The sequence below is a fragment of the Alnus glutinosa genome, chromosome 7 (assembly GCF_958979055.1).
Source record: "Alnus glutinosa chromosome 7, dhAlnGlut1.1, whole genome shotgun sequence".
NCBI classification, from domain to species: Eukaryota; Viridiplantae; Streptophyta; class Magnoliopsida; order Fagales; family Betulaceae; genus Alnus; species Alnus glutinosa.
The window spans coordinates 27,481,963-27,498,197 of NC_084892.1; the positions used below are offsets into that span (position 1 = coordinate 27,481,963).

At 36.0% G+C, this 16,235-nt stretch overlaps 1 protein-coding gene and 1 long non-coding RNA gene across 2 annotated transcripts; one reads left to right on the forward strand and one right to left on the reverse strand.

Moving 5' to 3' along the window:
* The first annotated feature begins 3,611 nt into the window (after positions 1 to 3,611).
* Positions 3,612 to 7,389, forward strand: LOC133874031 (probable LRR receptor-like serine/threonine-protein kinase At3g47570). Its single transcript, XM_062311858.1, has 3 exons — positions 3,612 to 4,512; positions 5,331 to 6,500; positions 6,791 to 7,389. The coding sequence occupies exons 1-3, from the start codon at positions 3,792 to 3,794 to the stop codon at positions 7,216 to 7,218; spliced, it is 2,319 nt and encodes a 772-aa protein (XP_062167842.1). The 5' UTR covers positions 3,612 to 3,791; the 3' UTR covers positions 7,219 to 7,389.
* A 1,200-nt stretch (positions 7,390 to 8,589) lies between these two features.
* On the reverse strand, positions 8,590 to 12,271 carry LOC133874144 (uncharacterized). Its single transcript, XR_009901216.1, has 3 exons — positions 11,731 to 12,271; positions 10,162 to 10,233; positions 8,590 to 8,882 (listed from the first exon to the last, which is right to left on the reverse strand). It is a non-coding gene; the product is annotated as an uncharacterized LOC133874144 (long non-coding RNA).
* Positions 12,272 to 16,235: the final 3,964 nt, after the last annotated feature.

Here is a 16,235-nt window from a genome sequence, read left to right on the forward strand (position 1 = left end):
AGGAGTAAAAATCTTACATTGGCACCGAAAACAACCAGATACTGAATGACTTCAATGACCATGCTGACAGGCTTGCATCAAAGCAGTCTGTTCACAAATATAAAGAATACAAATCTATTAGTTCCTAATAAGGGACTGAAAAATAAATTTTGATATCATAATAATGCAAGTCCCCGAATACAAATATGGAAAATAATAAAAAAAGAAAAAAGTCGTCTTTTGCGTTCGAGTGTTAAAATGACAAAGAAACTTAAATGACTGTCTATGTTCAATGACGAAAATAAATCAATATTTTCTTTTTCTTTTTCTTTTTTTTTTGGCATGTCCACACAAGAGAATGAGTGAGGATGCGAACTAATGACCTCCGCTTCATGCCCGGCTAATTGAGCTATTTCTTGGAGACTAGAGGATCAATATTACCTGACCAGCATAGTTCCTGAGATTAATATACACTCCAGACTCGAGCAAGGGAGACTATCTAAACACAATGAAAAATTAAACCATTTTCTTAATATCCACCCATGATTTCCTTTACCCATTCGGAGATCACTTACACGAGAACAACACTTTATAACACTTGACAGTGTAAATTGGTTTGCACGAAGACCCTCAATTCGCATATCATTAAAGAGGTCCAACACCATTCTAGATGCCCCATTTCGTGCATAGCCCGATATAAGAATTGTCCACGTACGAACATCTCTTTCAGAAATTTCGTCGAACAACTTCTGTGCACAATCCAAATCGTTAGATTTCACGTTGAGACTCAGAATAGGATTACCCACATACAGATTAAGAATATGATTACCCACAACTTAACTGCATATCAGTCCAAATCCAAATCTCGAGATTTCACGAACATCTTCCTTGCCATCTCAACCCGTGAATCACTGCGGAGCCAACAGCCATTGAATCCCACCCATAGCTGCAGAGAGAAGAGAGAAAGAGCTCATTCCTTTATTGCTGGGTGGACATGAAGAAGAGCTTGGTCATCCAGTGGTGAAAAAATTAAGGCGAAAGAAGAAAAAAAAAAAAAAGAAAAAAAAAAAGAAAACGGATTCCATCGTTGCCACTTAAACACGTTTTGTTGTTTTTAAAACAGAAAAGCTGTTTTAAATCCATTGCCAACTAATGCCAAGAACTATCTCCGTCCAAAGGAGCCTGCCGGTGAAATCCACGTCATGAACAACCGAACCTTGCAGTCACGGTAGAAAAGCTCCACAACCCGACCGTGAAATAGCCGTGTAATTCAGTCCTAACTTTCTTTTTTTTTTGTATTTTGAACAGTAGTCCTAACTTATAGTATAATTATTTCATTAAATAATTATAGTGAAAAGCTATTTCGTCATTTGATTAGTTTTGTATTCATGCAAACCTATTCCTCCAAAAAGTAGGGTTTTATTTGGGTATTTCATTAAAAAAAATAAATAATTATTATTGGGAATAAGAAAAAGTAAAATTAAATAATTATTTAAATTCTTTAGTTAGGTGACAATACATATATCACAATTAAAATTGACTCAAAATTATTAAAAAAACTTACATAATTTCTAATTTTTCAAAAAAAAAAAAAACTCAAATCTTAAAAAAAAAAAAATAATAATAAATGTTGGACCTTAGATATGTGGGTGGTCGACCACCTACAAATCTGGTTTAAATTCTTTGTTTTTTTTTAATTTTAAATTTTTTTTATCTTTTAATTCTTTAATTTTTTTTTTTTTTTAAGTTTTGTTTGGAAAAATTAAAGAAAATTATTTTTTTATTTTTGAAAAGATTGTCTATTCCCTCAATAATAGCTATCCTTTAAAAAATTAGAGGAATAACTATTTCTCTTCGTAAGGAAATAATTGTTCTTATAGAATAGCTAGCTATTCCAAAGAATAGTCATTTCATTCCAAAGACTTATTCTGCGAACTAAACGAGCCCTAAAGAAATAAACGCAACAATCCTATCGCTCATTTCCACTGGGGCTATAACACGGACTCGCCGATTTCTTGTGCGGCCTGGTCAGAGTAACTTAGTACTCTGTTTTATCTTCCTATATTGGGTCTTTGTTTTATCTTCTTATGTTATTGTTTATGCCCGCGCATGTTCATAAGAATCAGAACCCCCTCAACTTTTGTTATCCCACTCCTATTGTGGATATTCAAGCCTCCTACAGACTCTTTAATGCTTCCATTTACTAGGTATATTATTCTTCATGTTTATGGCCTTAAATTGTTTCCAGTATGCGTGCTTCTGATAATAAGATGTTTTTGAATATTTCAAATTTTTGGATTGAATTGTTTAGTTAATTTTCTTATCCAAATTGGATTCATGCCAATAATATTGATGAGAAACATGTACCTAGGAATGAGGACTTTGGGAAGATTAGAGTGCTTTCCTGCACTCATTGAGAATCAGAGAGCAGTTATATATTCACTAGGCATTGAGAGGAAGAACGCTGCCCTGGAAAAGAGCTTTCCTATGTCCCAAGATGAATTTGTACAGAGAAGAACATTAGAGAGGCTACAAAACAAACTTCGATCTGCTGGCATTAATATTAATTGTAGGGATCAGCTAGATTTGGTACCCTTGGAGAGGCTACAACAAATTTGGAGTGGCTTTATCTAGTTCAGAGCTCACTAGCTCACAAGAAGTTATCCTTCTCTTAATTAATGTACCGTTTGTTTCAACGTTAAATGTTTTTGCTATTTTTCGGTGTTGGGTGAAGGCGAAGAATAATGGTCAACGGAAATCATTTTCAATTTGACTTCGTACTGAATTCTAAAGACTCTGGAGAAGCTCGGTCGGGAGGCACAATTAGTATTTAACCATACGAGCATGTTTTATTTAAGGAAATTAAAGCTCAAGATGACTTCCAAGAAGCTCGGGTGGCCGGACTTCTGTCAAACGGGTTGAACAGAATAATATAACCTCTCAATATCCAGAGTCGCAGTAAACCTTTCTCCCCGAAAATTTGTCACCTATCCTCAGCTTTGTCTTTATGTTTCCTATGTGTGAAGGGTCGATCTTATGGTGAGACAAGTGATGGTCAGAAAAATGTATTTGATTTAGGAGCATTTGTTTATAACTTGTTGATTACTTGGAGTATTTAATTTTTTTATAAATAGATTATGTTCACTCTGTTGTTATGAAAAGACATTTGGTTGCTATGTCACACAGTGATATTGATATATCATTGGAAGGTTGGAAGAATGTAGATTTATCAATGCTTCTTTATCATCTTTTCTCACCATGTTTTATTATTAAAATTTATTGTTCTTGCTTATTAGAAATGTGGTATCTTATTCCCTTCCCACCCCTCTGGTTTATTGAACGACAATGTAAAGGTCCCAGCTCCAACTTCAACGACTCCTTTCTTAGATTCCAACAAGGGCAGCAACAACGATTCTATTCTTATTTACGACACCTTCAAGGCTTTTCAAAGCCTCGTTCTTCAAGATTTTCCTTCTGGCTTATAAATACCCCCCTCTGAAACTTTGTCCCTCAAAATCCAAAGAAACCCAGGAAAAAAAAAATTGCGATTATCATTTTCCTTTCATTTCATTTTCTCACCGTTGAAGAATGGTTGATTTAGATTTAGAAACCCAATTTCACATGCCAGAATTTCTTTACCTATACACCCAACTCCTATCATACTGAAATGAAAATCTGCTTCAGAAGTTTGAACCCCGCCATCTAGCTAAATTTTCTATCCCAATAGGTCCACCCACAAAAATTTTGTTCCTTTCAACTCTCATTGGAACTTTTCGATATCTTCAGATCAAGCAAATTATATTCCCAATCAGATGAAGCACTCTTGTGTTCATTCCAAGTGGATTTTGTTCATATTCTTTCACGGAATTCTTCTTTTGCTTATGAGCTCAGGTTTGAAATCTGCAAGAATTCTCGCTTTTGCGGCAAATGAGACTGATCGCCTGGCGTTGCTTGACTTCAAGAGTCGGATTAGTGAAGATCCACTTCAAATCATGAGCTCATGGAATGACTCCACCCATTTCTGCAACTGGTTTGGCGTTACATGCAGCTCCTCCAGTAAAAGAGTCATGGTTCTGAACCTGGAAGATCAAAGATTGGCTGGCTCCATAACACCTTCTATGGGAAATCTTACGTACCTTACTGGAATCAACCTGAGAAAAAACAGCATCTACGGTGAAATTCCTCAAGAAGTGGGAAGACTACGGCAGCTGCAGCATCTCAACTTGAGTTTCAATTCCTTTGGTGGAAACCTTCCGACTAATCTAAGTCACTGTACACAACTTAGAGTGCTTGATGTTGCTTACAACAAACTTGTTGGGCAGATTCCAGAGCAGTTCAGTTCATTGTCAAAGTTGGTTTACCTTAATCTTGGTGTGAATAACCTTACAGGAACTATCCCAGCGTGGATAGGGAACTTTTCTTCTTTGAATAGTCTTTTCCTTCTCCTGAACAATCTACAAGGGAGCATACCTAGTGAGCTTGGCCGCCTATCAGGCTTGGGAATTTTTCAACTTTATGGGAATAATTTGTCCGGTACGATCCCTCCTCTAATTTATAATATATCTTCCATTTACTATTTCTCTGTTACTCAAAACCAACTACATGGAAGCCTTCCACCAGATGTTGGCCTTACTCTTCCTAACCTCGAAATATTTTTGGGCGCTATTAATAGTTTCACAGGACCAATCCCCGAGTCATTGTCAAATGCTTCTAGACTTAGTGTGCTCGACTTTTCTGCAAATGGTCTCACTGGGACGGTGCCTCAAAATCTAGCAAGTTTGCGTGGCTTGGTTAAACTTAATTTCGAACGAAATAGACTTGGAAATGGGAAACTTAGTGACCTGAGTTTTCTCGGTTTTTTAGCTAATTGTACTAGTTTGGAGGCCTTGGGTCTTGCTCTTAATCAATTTGGTGGAGAACTGCCCAGCTCTATAGCCAACCTTTCCTCCCAGCTGAATTTTCTTGTTATGGGTGGAAATATGATACATGGAAGCATCCCCATTGGGATTGGGAACCTTGTTAACTTGGTCCATCTGGGATTAGAAAGTAACTATTTGGGAGGTCCTCTCCCGGATGCTCTTGGGAAGCTCCAGCAATTACAGGTACTATCTTTGGAGTATAACAAATTTTCAGGACCTATCCCTTTCTCTTTAGGTAACTTAACTAAATTGATAAAGCTTTTTATGGATGAGAACAAATTGGAGGGAAGTATACCCCAAGTCTAGGAAACTGCCAAAATTTAATTCAACTACACCTTTATAGTAACAATCTCAATGGTAGCATACCAAAACAAGTTATTGGTCTCTCTTCTCTTTCGATTTCATTGGACATGTCTCATAATTCTTTGACAGGAACACTGCCATTTGAAGTCGGTTACTTAAAAAATCTTGGGGAGTTAGATGTCTCGAATAATCGATTATCAGGTGAAATCCCAATTTCCCTTGGTAGTTGTACTAGTTTGGTGAGTTTGCATTTGGAGGCTAATTCATTTGAAGGAGCAATTCCTCCATCTTTGAAGACACTAAAAGGTTTAGAAGAAATTGATATTTCTCGCAATAACTTGTCGGGGCAGATTCCTCAATTTCTCAGCAAGTTTTTGTCACTTGAGCATCTTAATCTTTCTAATAATGATCTCGAGGGAAAAGTGCCAAGTGAAGGGATTTTTTTGGACGTAAGTGCAATTTCAATCTTTGGAAATGACAAGCTATGTGGAGGCGTCCCAGAATTACTTTTATCAAAATGCTATAGAAAGAGTCCACGTTCATCCATGAAACGCCTTGCACTTAAAGTTGTAATTCCTGTCATGTTGGTACTTGTTCTATTGTGCTTTTTCCTCACATTTTATATGGTTAAAAAATGGAGAAAGAGACCTTTGGTTGCATCTTCCTTAAAGGATTGGCGATTAGCATGTATATCTTATGCAGAACTTCAAGCATCAACTAATGATTTCTCTCTGGACAATTTGATCGGTTTAGGTAGTTTTGGTTCTGTATACAAAGGATTTCTTTCTAGCAATGGAGCAATTGTTGCAGTTAAAGTTTTAAACCTTCGACTACAAGGAGCTTCCAAGAGTTTCATCAATGAATGCAATGCTTTGAGAAGTTTACGGCATCGTAATCTCCTTAAGATTATCACTGCTTGTTCAAGCATTGATCATAAAGGGAACGACTTTAAGAGTCTAATTTTTGAGTTCATGTCTAATGGAAGCCTAGACCAGTGGCTGCATCCTAAAGAGGATGAGCAACATCAGTACAAGAGATTGAGCTTTATTCAAAGACTAAACATAGCCATGGATGTTGCTTATGCATTGGAATATCTTCATCACCATTGCGAAACGCCGATTGTACACTGTGATGTAAAGCCAAGCAACGTCCTCCTCAATGAAGATATGGTAGCGCATGTTGGCGACTTTGGATTAGCGAAGTTCGTCTTCGAAGCATCACATAATCCCTTCAAAAATGAAACCTTGTCAGAGTCCTTGTCAATTGTGCTGAAAGGTTCCATTGGGTACATTCCTCCAGGTATGTTTCCAACCTACAATAACTCGGCTTAATTAAGTTTGACACATCAAACATGTATGAAAGGTTAACCCTAATTTTGATAAGACTAATTTTTAAGTCTGATATATATTTCAAGGAAAATTTCAATACACGAGGCCATGGGAAATAAGTGCTTCTTTTTCTTTCGTAAAAAAAATAAATAAATAAAAATAAAAATTGTTGAATAGTTGTAAATATGCGTTAGTGGATAAATTGTTTAAGTTTAGAAGAGTACTATTGTATCTTAGTGATCATATATTATTAAATTGCAGAGTATGGGATGGGTGGCTCAGTTTCCGTACTTGGAGATATTTACAGCTATGGCGTCCTCTTGCTAGAGATGTTCACTGGAAAAAGACCTACAGATAACATGTTCAAAGATGGCCTGAGCATTCACAAGTTCATTGCAATGGCTTTGCCAGAACATGTTATGGATATAGTGGACTCAACAATGCCCTTTGAAGAAGGTGAAGAAGATGCTGATGATGAGACAAATAACGATGACATAGAAGAAGGCGCAATAATCGAAGAAGTTGATCGTCATTTCAATGGCAGAAATAAAGTGAAGGATTGCTTGGTCTCAGTGTTGCAAATTGGACTATTGTGCTCTGCAACATCACCTCAAGAGCGTTTGCCCACGAATGATGTCATCAACAAATTGAGGGCAATTAGAGACGCATGCATATTGACGTTGTCCTGAATACATCACCGTCGTCAAAGCTGAATGCACGTCTGAAGTAGATCGAATTCCTAATTTACGTATGAAGTAGTAATAGAAATGTACGTGCATGTTAGGTGTGTCATTGTTATCATGGTACGATTTGAACCGATTGGTATCTATAAGAATTATTCAGTTTATCACAATTTCCTTGGGGATTGAAAGAAAACATAAGGCTAAAAGAAAATAAAGCGGAATTAAAGAAAAGAGAAAGAGATTTTACGTAGTTCGGTCTATGATCTACGTCTACAGGGTAAAGCCCAAAAAGTTACATTGTTGCTCTTATTTCTTAATTAATTTACAATACAAATGATCCCTATTTATAAGGATATAGAGAAAATACAAAATGGTATATAGAGAGAATATAATCAAATCAGAATTGAACGTATTCAAATTTGATTTTATTATAATCAATTACAATTAATGAAGATTAAATCAAACCCTCCAATACATAGAAAGTACCGTAATATACGGTATCAATATATTCTCTAACAGGGATGAGACGTCTCTCATAGCTCATAGTTTTGTGAGACTCCGTCGATTCGTAGTTGTGTTGTGTTTTCTTGCCTCGTGTTTTGTTTTCTGTCAATGCTGCATGATTGCATATTTGCATCAAACTAGTAATTGTCACATGTTAGTGAAATTTTTGCACATGTTGTTGAACGTATATGCATCCGAGCATAAAATTGTTGAAAAGTTTTAACCTATTTAACAAATTTAGGCACCCTAAAACCATTTTAAATTTTGGTCACTGAGGAGGTAATTAATATTGTTATGTTTAGTGCATTATTTAAAAATTTCGTCTTTAGTACTGATGCAATGATGCTCATTATTGTCATTGGAATATTTTGTTGTCAGGTTTTCTCCCTATTGTTTTTTTTTTTAAAAAAAAAAAAATCAGTCTTGCAATTCTTTTATTAATGTGAGAAATCAAGCATACAACGTTCAACAGTTACAATGTCAATAATATAATGAAAAGAATTGTTCGCCCACCCAAAAAAAAAAAAAAACACTGCCGCCTTGAAAGTTCTCTATTGTCTTAATCTAAATAAGAATAGCCTATGAAAGGGGGAATTAAGTTGCATTATGTATGCAGAAGAATTTAATAATAAAAATGAGGTTTGTGTTTTCTCCTGTTCAAAGCAGAGACTGGATGTTTGTCATGGTCACTCAATATCAAAAGCTTCATCCGTGACGACCCGTTTTTTTTTTTTTTATGTTTTATACAAAACGTAAACGAGTCATTGCAGTGGCACGACTACGTGTCGCTCAGCCAATATATGGCACATGCCCCATAACATGCACCTGATAATCAGAGTATAATATATATCTATCTATGCAGGGGAAAACATAAATCTGAATAGCGAAAATTACAACTTATACATCTATCACAACTTAATTACAACATTGAGTCATTTAACGTCTATCTGTTTGAGTCTTTATTAACACAATCATTACATAACAATAATGGCTTAACAAAGAATAAGTGACACAAACGTCACAAGTCATACCTAACCTATAAAATAGTGGACAACCCGTGGTCCGACAATTACAACTGTCGCGGCGAGCTTCAGTCATAATATCCCAAGTACACTGCTACCAACCCATCAACTATACCCAAGTACCTGCAGCCAAAGAAACACCATCTACACGGTTGTGGTGGTATCCACATCCGAATAGGTGAAAGAATGAGTTCACCGCCTTAGTATACCTCATACTAAGACCTCATACTAAGACCTCAGTGGTATAAGACTAACTGAGTTTTCACAAAGAACCAACCTTTATATTATTTTAGTCGTGCGAGCACTATATTAGCCACAAATTACCAACAGCTAATGCAGCAAACACCGACTATTCTGAAAACATTTAAAACATATTATATAGCTGTGAACATATGTAGAAGTTCCAATCTACCGCTTGGAAGATTCTACATATAGACCCTTCTATAATCATACTTTTCATCGGTCGCTCAGACATATGTGCACACGATCACTCCATCACAGATATCACGTATACACATAGGTCTTAAGCAAAGAACATGGCATCTTACTCTTCCATACTAGGACAACATCCGTCAACAAAACACTCGCAACACCATCTCTAATAGTATTTCAGCTTCGTGCCTTGACGCCAGTAGATCATGAGAGCACTAGAGTTAAACTCAATCATGCTAACATATCTTTCCTGAAGAACAAGAACAGTCAACCTTTCTACTCATAGACATGCCATTACTCGCACCCGGGCAATCATGTATTCATGTACTTTCAAGTTCAATGTATGACCTTAACACATGACCATCCGATAGAAATATACATAAGCTCTTTTTCATGAAGACTCTTATGCCGTCTAGTAAAACTACTCATAACATAAAAACATCTCTCACAAAACAATGCTATATATGCTATGCATGCCTCAATGTGTTGCTGATACTGCCTCAATGTGCTGATACTGTTACTCTGCTGATACGGTTACTCTGATATGTATGCTCTATTCTACATGCTCAATGTTCCGTGCTTGACCAGTATATATTTCACTACTGTGTCACGCTGAAATCATGCAGTTGTTAAATCACGTCCTTTTAAAACTAAACAAATCCAGCATTTAATCCAACACTTTGAAATCATTCAAAACTTAGTTTCTTTATAAAATTTACGCAGTTTCAACATGACATGTTCTCAAACAATTTGCATAATTTAAATCTCAACCGCAAAACATACTCAAACACTTTAAATCAATTAACACATTTCACTCATGCATCAATTCTTAAACATCATTGATAATATTTGAACATAATCGAAACTAAACAAATCATCTCAAAACATACATTTCATCATATGGTTGGTTCAGTTTCATAAACAACATATATATTCTTATCAATCCAATACATATAAAAATATATATTTTCTCAGTGAGTGAAATACCCACCTTAGCTGCATTGGACTCCAACTCGAACTCTACATTGGAGAACCCATTGAAGTCTCCAATTATAACACGATCCTGCAAACATTGGTAGCATTAGACTATGCTATTGAACCTAAACTCTATGACACAGAAACTACCCGCTTGCTCACACGTCACGTCACTCGCTTCTAAAGCTAGCTAAACACCTTAGGCTATTATTAGATTAGTCGTTCGTTACATGTTTGCGTCTTATCTTATTTATTAACTAGAAGACACATCTATTATTTTATTAGCTTATTTGTTTTTGTGGTGTCACATTATTACTCCTAATCCTTTTTATAGCTTGTCATTTATCATTGTTAACCCATTAATGACTAGTTACTATTTTACTAAGTTAACAATATATATTTAACATGTATGCATGCATGTGTATATATGCACCTATATACATATACATATATAACTCTTAAACCTAATCGATGACACACTTAAATACTTTGGGTACCGGAATAGGTGAGTTAGCTACTAAATAGTCACATAATGGATCCATAGTATATTTATGTGTTTCTATAGGCTTACTAGCTAATATTTACAAACATAGGGTTATTTGGGTAATCTATAACTCATTGACATTCTTATTAGAATTGGTGTCCCCTTTTATATTATCCTTAGGCTTTAGACTTACAATTACTAATATACTTAGTATTTAATCTTTATTAACTATTAACCATCTAGGTAGTTTAAACTATAGGACCTTAATCTTATATAACTTATTAATCTAAAAACTCTTATCGAACTAACTTATAATCGCATTTTATAATATCCATTCTTTTATTAACACACCCAATTAAAACCCTCTCAATTAAAACTACCTATTATCAACCACAACAAGGAATCACTAAATATATCTTATAAAAATAAAACCTCATATACCATTGAACTCAATTTATTTACATAATAGCAATGGCATATTTTTCCTCCTAAAACCTCCACATAACTAACCAACATCCTCAAATTACTAACCCAAAACCAGATTTAGGTTTCACTTAAACACCCTTCAAAATCGCTCCAAAATAGCTCCTAAGATGCCACCGAAAATCAACCCACCAATCCAACTCCCAATTTCACACGGCCCTTCACAAGTATCAACTATCAAAAATTAACCCATAACATCCATAGCCAACATAACCCAAAATCATCAAGAATCACATACATACACCCACATATAGCTTCAATCAACCAACATCAATCTAAAACACTGCTCAAAACACTACACGGCCAGCACACATTACACATAAAAATCCCATACTCCATCTCAACACACACATCACACGCTGGCCGATCAAGAATACCAAAACTCCAAAATCACACACACTCCCATAGCCACTGCCGACACACAACTAGCCCCAATACACAGCCAATACTCAGAGATCCCAACATCACAATAACACAAAAATCACGGCTCAGCCGATCCAACCACAAACAGAAACTATAAAAATCAAATTAACTGTAAAGCCCCAAAATTATCAAACCCTAACTCAAAAATAATCAAATCAATCCCCAAATAAATCATCATAGGTTATAAGAAATTACCCCAAGGATTTTCATAGCAAATCCACCGAAAAACGCCACTGATTCTGCCGGAAAAGTCGCCGGAAATCACTTTGAAGAACCGGGTCTTCTTCTCAGGTCTGGCGGGTTGCAGGTCACACGGGTCACGGTCACGGGTTCTCGGATTTTCTGGGCTCACAGGTCGCGGGTTCAAGCTCTTGGATTCCGCCGGAGCTCCTCCATCGCCGGATTTCAGTCCCAGTCACCGATCATGGAGAATTGGGTCCTCACGGGTCGTGGGTCACGGGTTCTACGGGTTTCGGGTTCTCTCTCTCTCTCTCTCTCGGGTCATCTCTGGTTCACGGGCTCACCGGAGATCGCGTCGCCGGCGCCCTCTGGTCTCGTCGGCGCCACCCATCGGAGGATCGGGCTCCGATCACTCCTCTCCCGATCACTCCCCCAATCTCTCGACTCCCTCTCTTGGTCTCATATCTCTGTCTCTCAACTCCCTCAAACTCTCCATCTCACTCTCCCATTCGGTGAAGAGAAGAAGAAAGGAGAAGAAATGAAGAACGAGGAAGAAGAAAGAATAATAAGAAAAGAAGCAGTCATGGACTGCTGTCCACCGAGGAGAAAAAGAAAAGAAAGAAAAGAAGAGGAAAAGTAAAATGTATAAGGGATGTGGCAGGTTGTGAATGGCTGGGAGGGATTTCTTTTTATTTAAAGCCCCCTACTTATATAAATTACCATAGAACCTCATTTTATTAAAACTCTATCATTTAACAATTAACATTTGGCCCTACATAATTTTAAACCACACATTTGTTAATGTAATTAATTATTCACTCAACTAGGACCCACTATGATAACTATAATTATATCCCTATTATTTTATTTTAGGCATTTTATTTTGGTAATATAAATATCAGCACCTAAAATATAATCATTAGTCTCACCATTTAATAAATACAATTTATTAAACGCTAAATTCCTATTAATTTTTCTTGGTCTTCACATCATCCATACGAGCATGGCAAAATTTGTCAAAACAATTTAAAACCCAAATACCCACTCAAACCTAAACTTTATAAATACTAAACTCAGTTTTATTTCATCCATATGAGCATAGCAAGAAACAAATTTGTTGATGAGCAGAAATAAGTGGATGCTCTCAAACTTGTCAACAAAATTCACAAAGAAGATTATATGCATAGACCACGTATGGTAGCATTTTAACGTTATTTTAGCTTGGTTTGGTTTTGTTGTTGGAGAACCCACCCCTTTTTCATTCATAGGATCATTCACTTTTTATTCCTTGAATCATATATAAGTGTGAAAGATCTTCTCTTATAACTATTTTTCTTATTCAATTAAAAAAAAAAAAATTAAGTAGATTTCGCCTTCAGCAACCTTGTTCAAGACCACTTGTCATGTTTGGGCTTATAAAGACAGTGCAACAGAACCATGAGTTGGCGACATTCAAGCTGATTATGGAAACAATCAATAGTTTTGAATGTTTTGTGATTAAGTTGCTTATTAATGTTTTTGTTTCGAAAAGAGAAAACGAAAAAGAAGAAGAAAAAAAAATTAACAAACAAAGTTAAACTTGAAGGTCGATAAATTAAGAGTTATCAAAGTCATTCAAGCCAAGAATCAACAAGTGGAATTGGAAATTTGCTCAATTCTATAAGACATTTTGATACGTGCTCAAATTTCAAGTGCGTAAGAGGAATTATTTGGTGTAGGTTCTTCAGAGGGACCTTGGCCATACAATAAGAAACTTATTGATAAAAATTCTCCAAAATGCTTTATTAGTTTGCATCGAGTCTATAAATAGATTTGCAAATATAAAGAGATAATTTTATTCCTACTAACAAACCATATCGAGATAAAATAATCACCATACTCAGAAGATAATTATGCATACTTGAATTATTTTTTATAATCTTATTATCTATCTCTAATTGAATCATTAATCATAATCCTAATTTTATGACCAAGTTAAGCACAAAACAATTTCATAGAGTCCTATCCCAATTCAGTCGTTTATATATCGTCGAATGGGCCTTACAAAATACATAGATTGACAAAAAAAAATTCAATTTTTCAATGTCTGGGCAAAGGTGGAGCTATAACATCTGGTGGAACACCTACTACTCTTCATAGGTTTATCCAAAACCTATATTTATTATTGTCGGTGGACAAAAAAGGTTTTGCTCTTCATTCAGTGAACGATGAGTGGGTAAATTGATCGGTGTGATTAGGAACCCTTGTTTGTTTTGAATATTATTTTGAATAATATTTTATTTTTAAAAAAAATAAATTATATTTTTTTTAATTTTTTAATTTTTTTTTTAAATTTTATTTTACAAAGTTAATTTTCGTAATTCACATATTAAATTCAAATAATATTCAAATTTAACACCTAAACGAACCAAATATTCGCACTCTCACGCAAAATCGCATTGCTTGGCACCAGTGTAAGCTGGTGTCCATCCCCGTTAAGTGCACCAGAAAATGGTGTACTTTTCCTTCTTCATCATAAGCTTTAAGCACCAGAAACCATATATATATATACCGTAATTTTTTTATTTTTTTATTTAAAAAAAAAAAATTATTTCTTCACATTCTTGCTACATTTTCACTGAGTTGATGACATAATTTTTTTTTTTAAATAATAAAAAAAAAAATAGTAAAGCGGACTAGATAATCTTGTCTCTCAAATATTTCGGTAATTAATCACAGTCTATAATCTTTGGATATATACTGAAATCGTATAAAAAAAAAAATGAGTGCACTGTAATAAGTTGATGTAATTTGATTTACAATTAATGTTCCGCTTGTTTCGACGTAAAATAGTTTCAGTCGTAAAAAAATTTCGACAAAATTATTTTCAAAAAAACATTTTTCTCGAAAATATTTTTTGGCGTTTGGTTCGCATGAAAAAATTACGAAAGGAGAAAATGCAACTGTCGCCGGAATCCGGCAACGTCCAGTCGCCGTTGCTGGATTCCAGCGAGCACGTTTGGCTGGATTCCGGCCAGACTCCTCCGGATCAATGACCGGATCCATCCAAATCCGGCCGGAATATGGTCCGTCGGCATCCGGCGACGGTGGCCGGATGTCGCCGAATTCCGGCGCCGGCAGTATTCATGTGGCTGGATGTAGCCAAATTCCGGTGCCACCTGGATTCCGACAACCGACCATTGTCGGATTCCGGCAATTGAATATCAAATGTGTGTGCAAGGACGAAGAATTTAATTTCGGAAAACGTAAAACCGTAAATCGTTTTCAAAAAAATTAAAGAAGGTTGTACGGTCAAACAGAAAATGATCTTCGTTGACCATTATTTTCGCTCCTACCAAACACCGTAAAATGTCGAAATTATTTTTTAAAAATTATTTTATACCGAAACAAATGGAATATAAGCTTTGAAATTCCTGCAGGAAATGTTTTCAACCCCAACTCCAACCCCACAAATAAAAAAAGAAAAGAAAAGAAAAGAAAAAGAGAAACACGTGGCTTTCACATTTCTCCATGTGGGTCAAGCAGCAGCTCCTGGAAAACGCAGAGATCGTACCTGTACGTGTACATAGAAAGGGCATTCAAAATGAAAATGAGAAGTTCTGACTAAATATTGATGGTAATGTTGATTATCTTTTATTAATTATTATATATGGAGATGGTTGAAGCTTAGCATGATCCAGCTGTTCCCAAACTCTTAGGTTGAAAAATCCTTATCAAAACCAAAAATGGCATGCGCAGGCTGATTGGAAATGCTACTGATCGAGTTGGTGCCCGCAAAAAGAAAGAAGAAAGGAAATTGACCTGTGAACGAAGGGAAACTTTTCTTCTTTGTATATTCTAGTCCTTGAACAGAACAATCTACAAGGGAGCACTACGAAAAAAAAAAAAAAGTTAATTCTGGACGGTTTAAATGCAAAAAAATCATCTGGAATCAATTCTAGACGATTTTTTCTAGACGATTTTAAACTGTCTAGAATATGATGTCGCTAAATAAATTTATGGACGGTTTGAACAAAACCTTCTGCAATTACAGACGGTTTTGCTCAAACCGTCCAAAACAGGTTCTGGACGGTTTGGGCAAAACCGTCCAGAATTTATTATTATTTTTTAATTATAATAATTATAATTTTTTTAATATAAATTTTTTGTTTTTTTGGTCCACCGAAAATTAGCTTCCGTCACCACTGAAATTAGCTCCGATCACCACTGAAATTAGCTTCGGTCACCACCGAAAATCAGCTCCGGTTACCACCATCCACAATCCAGCCTTTCAGCTGCACCAAACCCCCCACCGAAACCCAGAAACACCGAAACCCACCCCAATTACCAACCCATCAGCTCCAACCCCAAACGACCCAGAGCCGGTTTCGGCCGGATCCGGCTAGAAATCCCGACTTCCTCGCCAGATACCCTGGAAATCCACACACTTTTAAACACAACCCAGAATCACCGAAACCCACCCCAATTACCAACCCGTTAGCTCCAACCCCGAACGACCCAGAGCCGGTTTCGGCCGAAAA

What these genes read in the sequence shown, in the direction of transcription:
- LOC133874031 (XM_062311858.1), top strand. Translation starts at nt 3,792, where the DNA reads ATGAAGCACTCTTGTGTTCATTCCAAGTGGATTTTGTTCATATTCTTT. An exon ending in TTATGGGAATAATTTGTCCG is followed by an intron (nt 4,513 to 5,330) that starts GTACGATCCCTC and finishes ATTCTTTGACAG; the next exon opens with GAACACTGCCATTTGAAGTC. An exon ending in CATTGGGTACATTCCTCCAG is followed by an intron (nt 6,501 to 6,790) that starts GTATGTTTCCAA and finishes ATTAAATTGCAG; the next exon opens with AGTATGGGATGGGTGGCTCA.